Consider the following 16,634-nt stretch of genomic DNA (forward strand, 5'->3'; position numbering starts at 1 on the left):
TTTAAGTACATAAAATGAACCTATCAACTAATTTGTATAATATATAATTATGTATATCTTAAATTAATTTGTTTTAATTTGACTTCATTTGTTACTTTCTTCATTATTATCAAATAAGAAAAGCGCTAGGTGGAAAGAAAAGGTTGTCGCGACATTGTTCGAGAATGATGGTAAGAGTACAGAAGGCACTCGAAATATGCTCACTCGTTAGATATGCATCCGTTCGTGACTAGCGCTTACATCTATCACTTACTGCTTATTTTAAAGTTAACGCAGTGGTTAATTTTATTGTATTTACTGTAATATTAGTTTGTACCGAGGCTCAGACCGCTTCGGGCACGATGTTGCTGTGGTGGAAGGGACTGCTCTCGTACGACATGTTGGCGGCGTTGACGGTGACGTTGTGCAGCGGCGCATAGCGGCTCAGCTTGGGCGTCCGCGGGCCCGTCAGGTCCTCCGTCAACTGCTGGTACACCAGCCCGCAGTCCTTCTTGGTGCGGCCGGGGTGGCTCATCGCCGCGATTATGGCACTGTTGTATCGGATCTGCTTGCTCTTCTTGCTGCACATCATCATGACCACCTTGGCGACGACGACTAGTAGCAGCAGCGCGCCCAGCACAGCTATCAGGATGGGCCACAAGTAGCCGTAGCGTCCGTGCTCCTCCGTGCCGTACGGCAGCACCTCTACATCAGGTTCGAGGTCGTCGTACACGTTATCGTTTTCGAGCAGTTTGATATCGATCTTAATTTTCTCGGTCTGTGTCTGTTCAGTGGACACCGGTTTATACGTACTGGGCGTCGCTGCGGGCTTCTCGATGAGCTTCACCTTGAGGTCGACGTCGCCGTCCTCGTAGTCCTCGCCGGAATCGTCCTCCTCATCGTCCTCATCCTCTTCTTCGTCATCGGCCTCGTCGTCCGCGTCGTTGCTGTCGTCGTCCGCGTTCTCTTTGGCGTTATCTTCATTTACGGCGGTGTCGTCGGCAAGCTTCCCGTCGTCGAGGGTGTCTTTCAAATCGAAGTTTCCTTCGGCGTCTTTGTCGATCCTCTCCCATATTTCTTCGTCGGATACAGGCGGCAAGGGTTCGACCGGATGAGATATTGCAGTGCCACAAGTTTTCTTCGTGAGGAACTCCCAACTATATGTACCGTCCTCGTCCTTTGCGTCTTTAGCTAAGTTAGCGATATTGGCAGAGTTAGCGTTTGGTGACACTTTGCGGTTACTGAGCCAAGTCATTAGGTTCTCAAAGTCACGACTGCAAGCTAGAGGATTATTGCCGATGTCTAGCGTACGTAGTTTGTTTAAGCTGTTTAGTTCGGTTTGTTTGATCTCGGTGATGCGATTATGCGAAACGTTCAAGAAGCTCAAGTTATTGAGAAGGGTTGTCGGAAGGTTCTTTTCCATCTTCCAGAGAGAGGTCAACTCAGCATGGCTCATATCGAGCGTAGTCAAAATTGGTGTGAAAACAAAGATTTCGGCTGATAGAACTTTCAATGGATTACCTTGAAGATTAAGCTTTCCTAGATCCTTGTTTTTCTCAAAAACTTTAACCTCTAACGTGGTTAATTTATTGTAAGCAAGGTTAATGTCGACTAGTCTTGGGCATCGAGAAAATACCTCGGTGCTAATCGATTTGATTTTATTTCCGGAGAGATTAATTTGCGATAAAGCCGTAAATGTCTTTAACGAGTCATTTTCAATTTCTTCAAGTCCACAGTTGGATGCATCAAACAGATAAATGTTAAACTGTTCCGCGGAACAATTAAAACCTTCCGCAGGCAAATGCTTTAGTCTGGGATTGTTTGAAATTTTAAATATGTCAAGCTCAATGTTTTCTTTGATAAGATATCCGGAAATGAAGTCCAAATCGTTGTAAGAGAGGTCCAAGTAATTTAATTCAACGAGCTTGTGGAATGCTTGGTTATGAATTTTCTCAATGCTATTTCCGCTTAAATTGAGATTCGCTATATAAGTCATGCCGTTGAACATGGAAGGCCCAATAAATTTAATATTGGTCTGACCGGCGTTCAGAGTGAGTAGGTCTGAAATCTGAAGACCGTAGACTGAGTCGATTGGATTCCTTTGAATATGGAGCGTTGCCAGCTCTGTATTTTCAGAAAATATGTCCTCCGGTAGAGATTTAATGTTATTGTCACTCAAATCTAGCTCCTCTAAGTCGAGCAGCTTCTTAAAAGTGTTCGCGTCCATGTCGGTGAGGTTGTTACCGGCTACATTTAGGTACATGAGGCCCGGCATGTTTTTGAATGTACTATCGGTAATATATTTCATGTTGCAGTAAGAAACATCAAGTTCTTGAACAGATGATGCGTTAAGGAAATAGTCGTGTGATCCCGCTTCGGGGAATTTTAATTGGTTGTTCGAAAGCGTTAACAGTAATAACTTTTTGTTGTTGGCGAAGGTTTCCGGGTGTAAAGTTTTTAGTTTGTTATTGGACAAGTTGACCGCGTACAGCTCGTGCAGGCCATGGAACGCGTTGGGGCCCACGAACCCGATGGTGCTGTTGACAATCTTAATGGTCGCAATTTGGTGGAGACCGAGCTTCTTGAAAATAAAATCGTCAAGATTTATGGGGAACGTGGGATCGGCATTTTCAATCACAAGATCGGTGATGTCGTCGCCGAATTTCTGCGTACCGACTTCGAGACGGTTGCACTTGGCTATCCTATATCCTTGGGATACAGTGCATATGCAATCTCTGGGGCAGGGCCTGTCTTCGCTGAACAACACCTCTTGATCTTCGGCGGAGTCATAGTCCTCGTATTGGAAAATAGTGTCGGTGGCCATGTCGGACTTTATGGCCGTTTTGTTTAAAGGCTCGCTGGCGGCCAGCGCGCACGCCGCCAGTAGAAGCAGCAACTTCCGGGACCTCGCCCCCATGTCGTAGCGAACTCTGGAATCAGAAAGCACCAGTTTATAGCTCCGAATACGAACAATCAGCAAATGTTTCATAATTTACGAAACTTGACGGTTATGTCGAAATAACAGTTCTGAACAATGGTGTTTTCAAATTTTCTTTTTCTTTTAGACGGTGACGTCATGTATTAACAATAGGTAAACAGTTTGAAAATGAAAACAAAGTAAAAAAAAAAACTAGTACAACTGTACGTAAAAGCATGCAGATGACGCACGTGTTGTAATTACACAAAATCTTATGCTAGTAAAGTAAACAGAATAATCCATATTTGAAATTGTTTACAAGTAAGGCACTTCCCAATTCATAGGATACGATAATGTTTCCGCATCATACCCGAATTACTTTTGTTTGGATTTCTGGCCGCCCTTTCATGTACGTTTAACAAGAAACAAAGCGAAATCAAAATAATAATTTTTATTTTTTTGTATCATATCTAGCAAGTACAGCTTTTACTTCTCTCTAACATTGTAACATTAAACTTGCATAGATAGTAAAGACGTGTATACTGACCTAACCTATTTTCAATTTAGTTTTACTAATTATTTCGTAAAGTGTGTTACGAGGTTGATGTATGCGTGGCTTTGTTCTAGTGAAATTTTATCTGCGCATTGTACATCTGCCGACGCGTCATGACTTCGCGAGCACGTGATCTCGTTTAAACATTTGATCTCAGTACAGAAGTACAGAGCTCAATTCGGGTCTATTTAGCGCAAAAACCGAGGCGGGAGACGATGCCTTTGCAGAACATAATTGTCGTCCTCTAGCTCCGCCTGTCTGTTTTAATAAGAGAATATTTCCACGCAACTTGATTTCACAACAAGTCGCGACATCTTCATTTGCATGATAATCGTTTGAGTAAATTCTCCGATCTGCGACATTGGAGACTATAAACAACCACATGAATTCGATAGTGTTGTTTTTGTAGATGAAAGTACTTTATGATCTATTCAGTGAGTTTCCACCGCAATAACACTTGTATTAATACACATTGTCCCCTCTTTTTCTTTGACAAAACAAATATAAGTGTCATGGCATCAAATTCTACGGTTATAGTGGTATAATTTATGTCTGATAAAGGTGTTATCGTGTATTATTTATTATATTATTATATTATATTATATATCATTACACAACACTTCGAGTTAGACTTTTAATATAGAAAGTTGTAGTACTTTCTCGGTTCGGTTAGAGGGAGACGGTTGATTCGCAGTTGAATTTATCGACGCAGGGGATCGAATATTTATCACAAGATAAAGGCAAGTGTACACAAAAGGTAATACGGTGCCTTGTTTGTAGAGACGCGCGACGAATACGGGTCGTACTTAACACGGTATCTATTATTGCCAGAGTTGTCACATTGTTGATGACAAAACTAGTTTCCATGCATTTTATCCGTTTAACTTAAATGTCAATTGTTGAACAATAGACTATTGTCCTTTTTTACTAATGCAGCATTGATACAATTGGTTTTATGATACAACGTTTACTAAAATGTAGTCTTCGATTATGGTAATAAAAAATTACCAAAAAAATCATTCAGTCGGTTCATTGTCGGATGTTTTTCGAAAACGCTATTGGAATGGTTAGAAACAGTATTTCTTTAAACTACTCTAAATATAACAGAGAATTATTACATTAAAATAATTCTACCTTGAGTTATAATGTGACTCTACTTAAATGTAGTAAATTAATATTAAAACAGAATAAATGTGCTTACATTTGTTCTGATTAAACATCGAATTTGATGTCACATTATCTTGTCACTATAACATTGAAAAAAAAAACATTTTATACTAATATTCAACAGCAGCTAGCGTTTACAAGATCTTTAGCTGGAACTAGTACATCTGTACATCAACGATCGTGTAAAGACCGACTGATTAGATTAGATATGCGGAGCTGCGACGCCTGATAACATATAAAGTCAGTGCGACAAAAAATTCCATTTGTTATGAATGTTTACTAGGAATATCTACCAGGGGGTCATAAATATGTAATTAGTAGATTTTTTTGCGTTCTTTGTAGCATATTTTAAGAATGTAACAATATTTAATATTACTAATTAACATTATTATATATAGATAATTAATATTCTAATAATGAGATATATTTTGGGTATTAAAAGTTATTTGATTTGGCAAATTATTTGGTTTTGATGGTTAAATCTTGATACATGTTATTAAAATTTAAAAGCAGATGTTTTTTTTTGTAAGGATAAATACAATTCCTAGTGGAGTAAGTGATAAAGTTGTGAAGGGGTGCAGAGACACAAGACATCGGTAATAGCTGAACAACATTATTTATAGTCAAATAGAATCTGGCAATGGATAGCATCCAACAATGTTGAGTTGTAAACACTATTTCGTCTGATTGTATTAAATAATTACATACTGAATCCTATATTAAAGACAATGATAAGTAAACATATAAAATATATTTCGTAGTTACATTCAATTACTGATTTATATTTGTAATTGACGTATGTATACCAGATGTAGTGCGCTAACGTTTAGCGTATTGTTGATTAACATTGTAACACTGATTGGGGCGGAACATAATACTAAAGCGAACACGCGGTGTTGCGTTGCGATGAATAATAAACTGGCTTAGACGAATTATTTAGTACTTTGCATACAATCGCGCCAAGGGCCCACCACATTGACGACAGCGCGTGCAAATATGTCTATCGTATCGAATTCAAAACATTTCCTAATAAATCTTTTTTACGATTCTATAAATATTAACTTCAAAACGTAAATCATCAGGTACTGTTACGTAATTTCTCAGATATTGATAGTCCGAAGTAATATTCGAAAAACAATGATATTCCAGTCTGAATGATGTAGCAAATTTAAAAACAAATCTCGAAATCATTTAACAGTGTCTCATTTCCTTGAGAGATCGTGACTTGGAACTTATTGAATGAATATTGTCTACAAGGCGGTAAAAGTAAGCATTACACTGTTTGTTCTAAACATTAAAGGTCCGTGAGAAAGACTGATGTTACTTTCATAACGAATATAATTTCAACATTGAACGAGACGTGAGAAACTGTTCGGGTAAATTAAGAGTTGATGTTTTTCTAGCCATTATTTTCAATTATAAATACTCACCAATGTCCTTGTTCAGCCGCCCAGTAACTCTTTGGATTGAAACCTGCAGCAAACAAACAAAGCTATTGTTACTTATTGCATATTTGCATACGTGATGTTACAATTCACATTCATTTACAACTCAAAGGACACGAAAATAGCATACGTTTAATTCATACGTGTAAAGCTTAAATTGAATCAACATGTCTGGTTGATTTTTTGATTATGACTGTTTATGCTTTGGAGATAAATCTAAGGTAACTTTTAATAACATTAGCTAAAATATTTTTTTTATAGTTATGTACTTATTTTCAAGGATGATTGACATACTTGAATGTAGGAAACAGCCTCAACCAAAGAGACTCATAATAAAAGTGAAACGATTCCACTAACAGCTGCTCGGGTCAGTGGCCATATTTCCGCTATAGTCGTGTGCCAGTTGCGGTATCGATTTTGCATTCGTACAATGTATCGATAAATAGGAACACCCGCGGATTATTGCCAACGAAGCGTGTCGATACGCCGGCGAGCGCCGAGGCGTGGCCAGACCACTGCCGCAAGTACCAAGACTGGTTCCGATGCGACCCACGACCGGCTTACGTTGTAAAGTATCAAGAATTATGAGTTACTTTGCTACTTACTTAAAAGATTTGCTTCGTATATCGTCTTTTTTACAATCAATACGCAGATATAAGTAGGCCAGGTAGTCATTACGTACATAAATACTAGATAAGCAACTTCATTAAGTTGTTTATTGAATAAATCTCATAGTAATGACATGTACATAAAATATTACAAAATAAATTCTTATTTATATTGACTTTGTAACGTTTTTTTTCAGACATGCGATGAACTGACCTATTAAATATTACCAGGACTTAATAGTCGATAAGTGTCGATGAGATCGGCAGACATTAGCTTCGAACTAGTATCTCCTTGAATGTGTAGGAAGGTCGTTAAATCTGCGCGGCTTGAATAGCAATGCGGTGCAGCCCGTGCCGGTGCGCGACACTCCACCTCGGCGCCATTCTTATAGTGCTGTCACACTTCTATCGATGATTCAAATCATTACTGAATATTCATTTATTACTATATCGCAAGTATTTTTCGTTGAATTAAACGCAATGTGAAACAACGGAATGCAGTAATCCCTATGCGTTCATAGATGTTTGTGGGTTAATCGCTAATGCAATATTTTGCCTTTAAACATGATAAAAAGCGAGTGAGACCAATGATTTCTTTTGACTTCTAATAGTTTACTGTTTTGTACGTGGTAACTGTGGTGGTAACAGTAACTGTGAATCTAATTTAATATCATACTGCAATCAAGATTCTTGAGTGTTGACAGCTCTGCATCGCAAATACTCGTCTAACTGTGACTAACGGAATATCGACATAAGTCACGATTGACAGGCTCGCATTATTCATTAGGGCTTCGGAAGTAGACATTTTTATAGCGGTCGCTAATAATTATCAAGAAATTTCGTCACTTAAAAAGAACTACTGACGTATCAATTTCTTAAGGGAAAGAAAATTACATTTCCTTAAGCTTAAAGAACTACTTTACAAAAAATGGTTGTATAGACTACAAAAAATATGTTGCAGTAACGCTTGATTTGTTCGATTCAAAAGATCAAGCGTTACTTTGCGGAAAACCGTCACAAGTGCTAAATGCCTTGTACTTCAGAAGCTATCAAGTTTTTCAGAGCGCACTTATCGCTCTGTAGTGAGAGGTCCGGGGATTACTCTTTTCCACCTGTACTGAACAACGTATTCTTTATTGTCATTCAAACGCGAAGATATTGTCACATACAATACACTACGTCACATACATTTTTTATTTTATATGCAAGAGGTAATAACCGATACTTTTCTGAATGGATATTGGAAAGGTAATTGATGAATCTTAAAAACAGAATATAAGTGAAAAATGGGAGCAAGATATGCCTTCCATATTGAAGAAAACAAGGATCGATCATTCATGTGAAATCAGTAGCAATGCATATACCTCTAGTATGAATAAAATATCGAATAAGCAGAGATAAATGGTGAAAGAACAAATTGATGAATAGAGGTTCATTAAACGAAGAGGTGCAGTTTTATCATTACTCAGTACCATGTATCATTGCACCTACCAACATATTAATTGAGACTACAATCTAAAGTGTGAAACATAAGTGGAAATTTTGTTTAAAGATGAAAGTTGTCACAATGAGATTGTATATCAGAGACGTGATACAAAGTACAAGTCAAAGACAGATAAATAGATTGCAGTAGAAAGTTCGATCATATAAATAAAGTTATTAATACAAACGATATATAAAAAACACATATGAGGAAAGAACATCATTTAATAACAAATGACAGGACAGATACTTTCTCGTGCTGTTATTTATTAACTAAAATATATAAATGTCATGATGTCATGATGCCAACCAAAACTAATCCAAGGAATAAACTGAACTTAAAAACGAGCATAATGATCCTTTAAAAACGTACTAACACGTGTAAACCTAGTTATTGGTGGGGTCCACAGCGGGCGTCATTGTAATGTAAACGGTTTAATTGGAGCGCTCTATTTATACTTTGGTTTAAACCCAATACCCATTAGAGAGGTTTGGTACGTGCTCGTACGTTGTTCTTGTATGTTTGTTTGATATAACAACGTTTGTATGTATAAATGTTTGTGGAACAATTGCCAGAATCAAAAAATTACGCGCAACTTTTACTGAACGTATTTCGTTTGCCGATGACGTATTCATAGCGTTATAATTGTGCGAACAATAAAAACTCCCGAATTTAATAAATAAACGCCCGAAAGCAAATTTATTAGGGTCGCTGATGAAATGAATTTGAAATATATCTACCAAAGATGCCATAACATTTGAAGCATAGTCATAAATTACTGGCACTACGTATTTAACTTTACTAAATTGTAGTGCAACAAATTCTTAACATTGTCTTTCTAATAAATATTATGAATTCGAATGTTTAGATGGATGGATGGATGTTTGTTTGAGAGTATCTCCCGAATGGCTTAATGGATCTAGATGAAATTTGGCATAAATATAGTCTGGAAGAATACGTAGGCTACTTATAAAGCCTTTTCTTAATTCCGTGCGTATGGAATCTAGGGCGATAGCTAGTATAAGTTAAAAGTGACTTATTAATACAATATACACCTTTGCGTTTTCTCAGAACATTTTCTAGAAACCAATTAATTTAAGAGACTGGAGGTCAAATTTTATAAACCAAACATCAACTTTTTTACCCGTTTCAAACACAATAAAATCACCTTGGTGATCAGTCAAGTAGACTAATTAGGTTCGTCCGATACCAATGAACCAAAAAAAGAAGAATAAATGTCGAAAATAATTTTATAGCAAAGATAACGATGTTTTTGCTTTGTTGCTTCACTTGTTCTTTATTTTAAATTCGTATTAAAATAAAGCTCAGAGTCGCGTACGTTACCTTCTAACACCTGTCACCAACGTTCCGTAAATTTGTTTTTGCGGTAAGAAACCAAATAATGTAGTTTTTCGGCTTTATCATGTTACAGACGGCGGCCACCTGGCCCTGGCATATTATTAATAATGGTTATGAATAATTATTTGGCGTCGGTATCGTTTGTTATTTAGCGTATTATTTAAGTTAGCGTAAGTAATTATTAAAATAGTTTATGATTAACACCATGTCTAGTTCCCTAAGTAAATTGTATACCAAGTTTTATCCCTTACCCCTCAATTTTTTGCATATCTCTTCGTTCTAAATAACTATCGATGGTAGTTTTAGTGGCAGGTGTATACTCGACCGAAGGAAAGTGCTCGTTCTTGTCTCGACATTGCAAGTTGCGATAACAAGATTTCCTATCTTTTGGTTTGCAAATGTGTTGTTGCGAGGCTTCAATTTCAATTCATGCTACGTAGACGTGTTTGCATTTTAAGTTGGCTTTCGTCTCTTTTACTAAAATTTCTATAAGCTTAGGTATCACGACTCTACGTTACTGCATTGTGGGTGTAGATGGGAAGGCCGACATAAATATTAAAATTAAAGGCTTCACTCTTGTAGAAAATCAAAATTAAGAAATCGAATTAAAATCAGAAAATTTTACATTACATTGTTAGGTACAAAACTAGAAAGCCTGACTATAACAAAATTAGACCGAGGAGAACGAAAGAAACGAAAATGGTTCGTAGTTTGACGTCAACGTAAATGACAGCTGTCACTCAGTGGCGTCAGCAACACTTATGTAGCTATATTTATTAATGCATTGTTCTTATTTATGGTATTTTGACTATAATTTAAGGAGAAAATGTTTATTTAAGTAATAAGAAAATGCACAATGCTTTAACATAATATGTATCTATTGACATTATCACTTGATAATAACGTAAATTCAAAAGATGCCAATGTTACTTGCATATTGCAAAGATATTTTAAACTGGAGGTCACCCGCGACTTCGTCAGCGCAGAATTAAAAAAAAAGTAGCCTACAATATGCCAGTGTGCATCAGCTACCTTCCCTCAAAATCGGTCGTATTAGCAATGCGAATACATCACATGTATAAAATATGATTTTTTCTCGATATAACAAAAACACTAATATTATGTTTTCAAAAAGAAATACTTGATTCGTGTAATATGCTGTCGAACTGTTGTTTTCGTTGAGGTTTTGTGTGTCGTTAAAAAACAACTTAGTGAATCAGACGTAAGCCAATTAATATTGTCATTATATCCTTGGTTTCGTCTCGACAATGTAAGAAGTATTGAGATAAAGGGAAAATAATCGTTTATTTTAAGTATGTATGTCAAAACAATATGCAGTGAAGGCTAAAAAGATAAAATTCTTTAACATTCGTTAAAACATAATTTAAGTTAAGTAATTTATAGACATAGAAATCTTACTAATATTAAGTTGGATGGATGGATGGATGTATGGATATTTGTTTGAAGGTATCTTCAGAACGGCACAACGGATCTTGCTGAAATTTGGCATAAATGTAGAGCATTGTCGAAGAACACATAGGATACTAATGTAGTTTTTTTTTAATTCCGCTCGGACGGACTCGCGGGCGACGGCTAGGGGCGACGGCTAGTAAACATAACTATAATCATCATTAGCCCAATAAAATAATGAGTAACATTATTAAACAATATTCCTCTGATGAAAACAAAAGTTTGTGATACAAAGATTTTCCGTATAGTAAAATCCTAGAATTACTTTTTCGATTTTTCCAAATGATATTTATACTTTTCAATTCTACGCGGTTGTACAAAATGGGTCATGTGTTTGAAAAATTTCGTCCAGAACTGGCACTTTTGCAGTATGCGCGAACAAATTAAGAAGTGAAATTAAATCTCCCGTAGGTTGTTTTTGTTGTGATTATTTTTGCCAGTCAAATACTGCCTTAGTGAAATTAAAAATCACTTCAAGATATAACAAGAAAACGCTTTTAAAATTTAACAATATCACGAGTGTGAAAGAGACAACGACAGCAATATCATGTTAATTGATGATATTGCTTTTATTATTGCGGAATTAAAACTTTCCATTGCATTTTTATTTAACGTATTTAAATATAATGCAATTAACATTATAGGTACAGATTACTGCCTGGCTACATGTACACAACATATACGTGGTTTTGTATTTTAAATCGCATATTATACATTTTGATTATATAAATTGCATGCATTGTTATTTACATTTTACTTCAATTAAATTCAATGAAACAGACAAAATACTTTTGATAACTTTATGCCTCGTGTAAGGGTTTTATGTGAATGAAGTATTCAAGACGTTTTTTTTATTAAAAACTAGACTTTTCATCTATAAATCGGACCGGTGTATAAACATGATGAGTCCTTATGTTAATTTCATGGAAATAATTAAGGCAAGTTGACCAGGTGGGTCAGTGCAGACATACGGCGTGGTCAGCGCAGCTACCAGTCTGACGAGTTCGCTCGCAGCTTGCCACCGCCGCCGCCTGCGACCGGTGCGATAAGAAAAATTATTGAATTTCCGCCACCACATCATACTTAATTTATTGATGTATTTAATATTATACTGCAGTATATATCTGGGCAGTTTTGTATTTTAAGTCATATGCAATGTAAGGTAATACTAAATAAATCGTATATAAACTAACTAATACAACTACTTAATTTCTTACATCATTCAATAATTTATTTCTATACTTTGATATGGATATAAAATGCTTAAAATAACGTATGCAAGTATCTGAGAAACTTGAACTGTAACGTTCTCAGATCGAGTTCAATCATAAAGTGGGATTAGAGTCCTAAATACTAGAGTGGGGTCTAATGTGTGGCGTTATTGCTCGCCAATTATGTATCGGGGTCAGTTGCTATTGGAACTCTGACTTCCTGCCGTCGCATCGCATTCACATTATTCGTTATTTTGCATTGCTATTTATTAATGAGTAACGCTATTGTAACAAATGACCGACATATCCAAACGGTTTGGAACCATTGTGGATACAAATGATAGGTGAAATAAATACTAAGACCTGTTTGTAGATAGGTATTCAATATATAAATTTGGCGTCCATCATTGTACATTTACAGAGGTATTGTGCTAGTAAATGGCATGGCATCATAAATCGCGGGCCATGAAGCGACAAAGCACGCGCGGCTGCTTGCGACCCCACCGATAGTGTAAACCAACGGGACATTGACCCATTTCGAATAGGTTAAATATCTTTATGAGGCGCGGGACTGATGTTTGTTTGTTCGAAGGTAATTTAGAACATACCACGTCTGTTGATTAGAGAAGTGTTTGTCGTCGAAATAACTCTGTAATGTTACATTCCTTTTAGTGCTTATAGCATTTAGTATGACAATAGATTTAATCTCCTTAAATGAAGAAAAGAATTTTTATATTACAGATGCACTCATGTCATTACATCATATTAAGTTTTTATTTATTTAAGAAGTTATAACTACTAACGCTATTCAGGTCTTGTAATTAATTTGTAATAATTGCAATTTGTAAACGCGGTAATGCAAAGGTTCTTATAGTTGGTCGTTGCACGGTGGGACGAGTACAAAACTGCGGGAATACGATAATTGAGGCAGTTCTGCTAAAGGAAGGAAGCACAGTACCTTGTCTCTTTTCTCCGGACTTCTCCTGCTTCTGGACACCTCCAGCACGAACCCGCACTCACTTTAAAGACTTTTTCGAATAAAAAGTTGCGGAGCGGCACACGCACAACGACGACGATTTCAGCCATTATAACTTTCAAAAACGTGATTGCGGGGCGCGTCCTTCTCGCTCACCTGTACTGTGCGGGAAAAGGACGGGAAAGGATGCAACGACCAAACGTAAAACGGCGTAACCATTCCCCCGGGCTTGAAGGAACGCCTTCAAAATTTTAGATGAAAATAACGCGATATCTAACTTCTAACTAAGTACCTACATAACTAATACGACTAATAACTAAGATTAATGAAAAAACGAATGTAATTTAAGCGCGCTACTGTTTAGGTAACGGACAAAGTCGAACAACGGGACGCAAGTACGATCCAGTCGTAGTCCTAACCCGGGCGACGCGAGTGACTCCTGTGGAGTCGGGAAAAACTTCCTCTATGACACCTAATGGCCAGTGTAGCGGTGGCGTATTATCAGTTATGATAATTATGACTGAACCCACAACGACTGGATCCACCGGCGTATTCCACTTACGACGCGATTGCAACGTATGTAGGTAATCCCTTCTCCAGCGCTTCCAGAACGATTGAATTAATTTGTCTAATAAATTGTGCCTAGCCACAATAGTAAGGCTTTCATCTATTTCTTCCGTTGGCAAATACCGTAAAGGTGAGAGATTTAAAAAATGCGCTGGAGTCAAAGCAAGGGGTTCCGAAGGATCACTAGAGAGCGTTGAACATAAAGGACGAGTATTCATTACCGATTCAATTTGAGCAAGCACAGTGCTTAACTCTTCAAACGAAAGAGTGGTGTCACGCGACAGACAGTCGGCGGGATTGTCTATACCCGAAATATGATATAAATTATGCGGCGCTAAATTATTTTGTATTTTTGTAACTCTGTTGGCTACAAAGGTATTCCATCGGTGAGGCGAGGAATGTACCCAGCAGAGAGCGACAGTTGAGTCCGAAAATGCGAATATGTTACGAAAAATCACGCGACTTTGACATGCGTCTACCACCTTTTTAATAAGTTGAGTTAATAAAAGAATAGCACAGAGTTCAAGACGAGCGAGTGAGACAACCTTTTTTGGAGAAACCTTCGATTTAGCTGTTATCAAATTGATTGTATTAGAGTCCCTATTTTGAACGTGAAAATAAATAACTCCCCCGTACGCTTTCTCGCTGGCGTCTGCGAATGCTAAAATAGTAATTACACTATCAGCGACGATACCAATGTGACGGGGAATTTTTATATCACCTAACAAAGGAAGTTCCTCTCTTAAACGTGTCCATAATTTAACTATATCTTCAGGCGGAGTGTCATCCCAATCACAGTTACACAGCCAAAGCTGCTTGATAAATAATTTAACGTACAAAACGACAGGTGCGACAAATCCCATGACGTCCCATATTTTAGCGACACACGACAATATCGAACGTTTAGTACAAGTTTTTATGGGATTATTAATTTTTATACTGAAATAATCGGACGTGGGAGACCAACACAAACCGAGTATCTTATGTTGATCTGACTCGTCAAATTCTTTCACTTCCGGTAGACGGTGCGATGGCGGAATCGAATCTAGAACCGCCTGTGAATTACTAGACCATTTGACCAATTCAAATTGTCCCGCTTTCATGAGACTTATCAACTCCGAAGCGGTAGAAATGCCCAACTCTTCAGATGGGACTGAGTAAACGAAGTCATCCATATATAGACTTGTATCGATGACTTCCCTAGCCTGAGGGAACGAAGCGCCTTTGTCGGCCGCCAGCTGCTTAATAGTGCGCAGCGCATGAAATGGGCTAGATTTGAGACCAAATACTACACGATTAAATTCATAAACTTGTAAAGGTTCTTGCGGGGAAAAACGATACAAAATGCGTTGAAAACGCCTGTCAGATTCTCTTATGCCGATGCTTAGAAACATCTGACGAATATCAGCGGAAAGAGCGATCGAAAATAAACGAAAATTATTAATTATGTCAAACAAACTACCTTGAAGATTTTCACCTCTATATAATAGATCATTAAGAGAAAAACCAGTGCTGGTTTTACAACTACCATCGAGAACTACACGTAACTTCGTTGTGACCTTATCTTCTCGGATCACACCGTGATGCGGAATAAAATACGAACTTTGTGAAGAATTACAATTTATAGGCGAAATATAATCCTTTTCTAAGTATTCGCGGATTACATTGTCATATGCGATCTTTAACTGTGGAGAAGCCTGCATCTTTCTCTCTAGGCAATAAAACCGTCGCTCACTTGCCTGACGCGAGTTACCGAGACAGCTTACGTCAACCTTAAAAGGCAAAGCCACCACATAACGTCCGTCGCTAGCTCGCGAGGTAGTACTCGAGTAAAACTCCTCACACAATTTATCATCGGGACTAAGTACCGGAGGGACGTCGACTTCCTCCAGTTCCCAGAATTTCCGTATAACGGAGTCTAATGGATCTGCGGTGCAGCAATATGAAACGGACTCGTGAGTATCTACGCGGACCGGAGCGTCACCAACAATGACGTAGCCGAGGACCGTTTCTAACGCGAGCGGTGAGACATGCGGAGGTTGTCCTTGAACCTTATTCGATAAAAGAAGATGCGGAAAAATAGAGGCACCGATCAACATTTGAACCGGGCCCGAGCAATAGTAGGTATCGTCTGCTAGCGGAAGACCTTTAAAATTCGACAATAACGAAGGATCGACTGTTGCGGTCGGTAACCGTTCTGTTATTTTATCTACAACCAACGAATCAATATTATAAAAAATGTTGCGATCGAAACGAGAATGAAATTTAAGTTTTACGGAACCTTGAATGGCTTTACTCGAACCTCCTATCCCCTTAACCACTGAACAAGCGGGTCTTATGTTTGTGTTCAAACCTAAAATTTGACAACAAGAACGAGTTATAAAATTGCTTTGAGAAGCGCTGTCTAACAATGCGCGAATGCTATGTTCATTACCACGAGAATCTACAACGATAATACGCGCGGTTGCTAGTAATACCGTGGAAGGGTCACGAATATCGCTGCGAGTAAAACTGCGACTATCCGCCAGCGCACAAAGCGTGACGTCATCGGTGCCTGCGGAGCGAGCGAGGGGCGTATTCGACTCGCTTGCAAGAGCGGGACGTGCGGCCGCGGCAGCCGTGAGTCGTGTGTTCTGTGGTGCGGCCGTCTGAGCGTTTCTCGCGGCAGCGGGTTCGATTCCGAAGCATAATAAAGTATGATGTTTAGCGTTACATTTTTTACATGAAGATGTCGAGGCACAAGCGGAAACACGATGACCAGAACTTAAACAATTTATGCATAAATTTTTCGACTTGACGAATTTAAAGCGTTCATTCGGTTTGTAGTTATTAAATACCTTACATTTAAAAAGGTAGTCGTGATTACAATTGCACAAAGTACATGCGGACGTCTCGAAAC

The 16,634-nt window shown here is 37.8% G+C and overlaps 1 protein-coding gene across 2 annotated transcripts in view; it reads right to left on the bottom strand.

Moving 5' to 3' along the window:
- Positions 1–256: 256 nt before the first annotated feature.
- Positions 257–16,634, bottom strand: part of LOC106714432 — a 39,002-nt gene continuing 22,624 nt past the window's right edge. For both annotated transcript variants that reach the window (XM_014507481.2, XM_045684485.1), the window contains exons 2-3: positions 6,047–6,089; positions 257–2,909 (exon numbers count right to left, since the gene is read on the bottom strand). In XM_014507481.2, the coding sequence (XP_014362967.2) occupies positions 323–2,896 (2,574 nt within the window). In that variant the 5' untranslated portion in view covers positions 2,897–2,909; positions 6,047–6,089 and the 3' untranslated portion in view covers positions 257–322. The remainder of the gene's footprint in view (positions 2,910–6,046; positions 6,090–16,634) is intronic.

The sequence above is a fragment of the Papilio machaon genome, chromosome 2, assembly GCF_912999745.1.
Source record: "Papilio machaon chromosome 2, ilPapMach1.1, whole genome shotgun sequence".
Lineage (NCBI taxonomy): Eukaryota > Metazoa > Arthropoda > Insecta > Lepidoptera > Papilionidae > Papilio > Papilio machaon.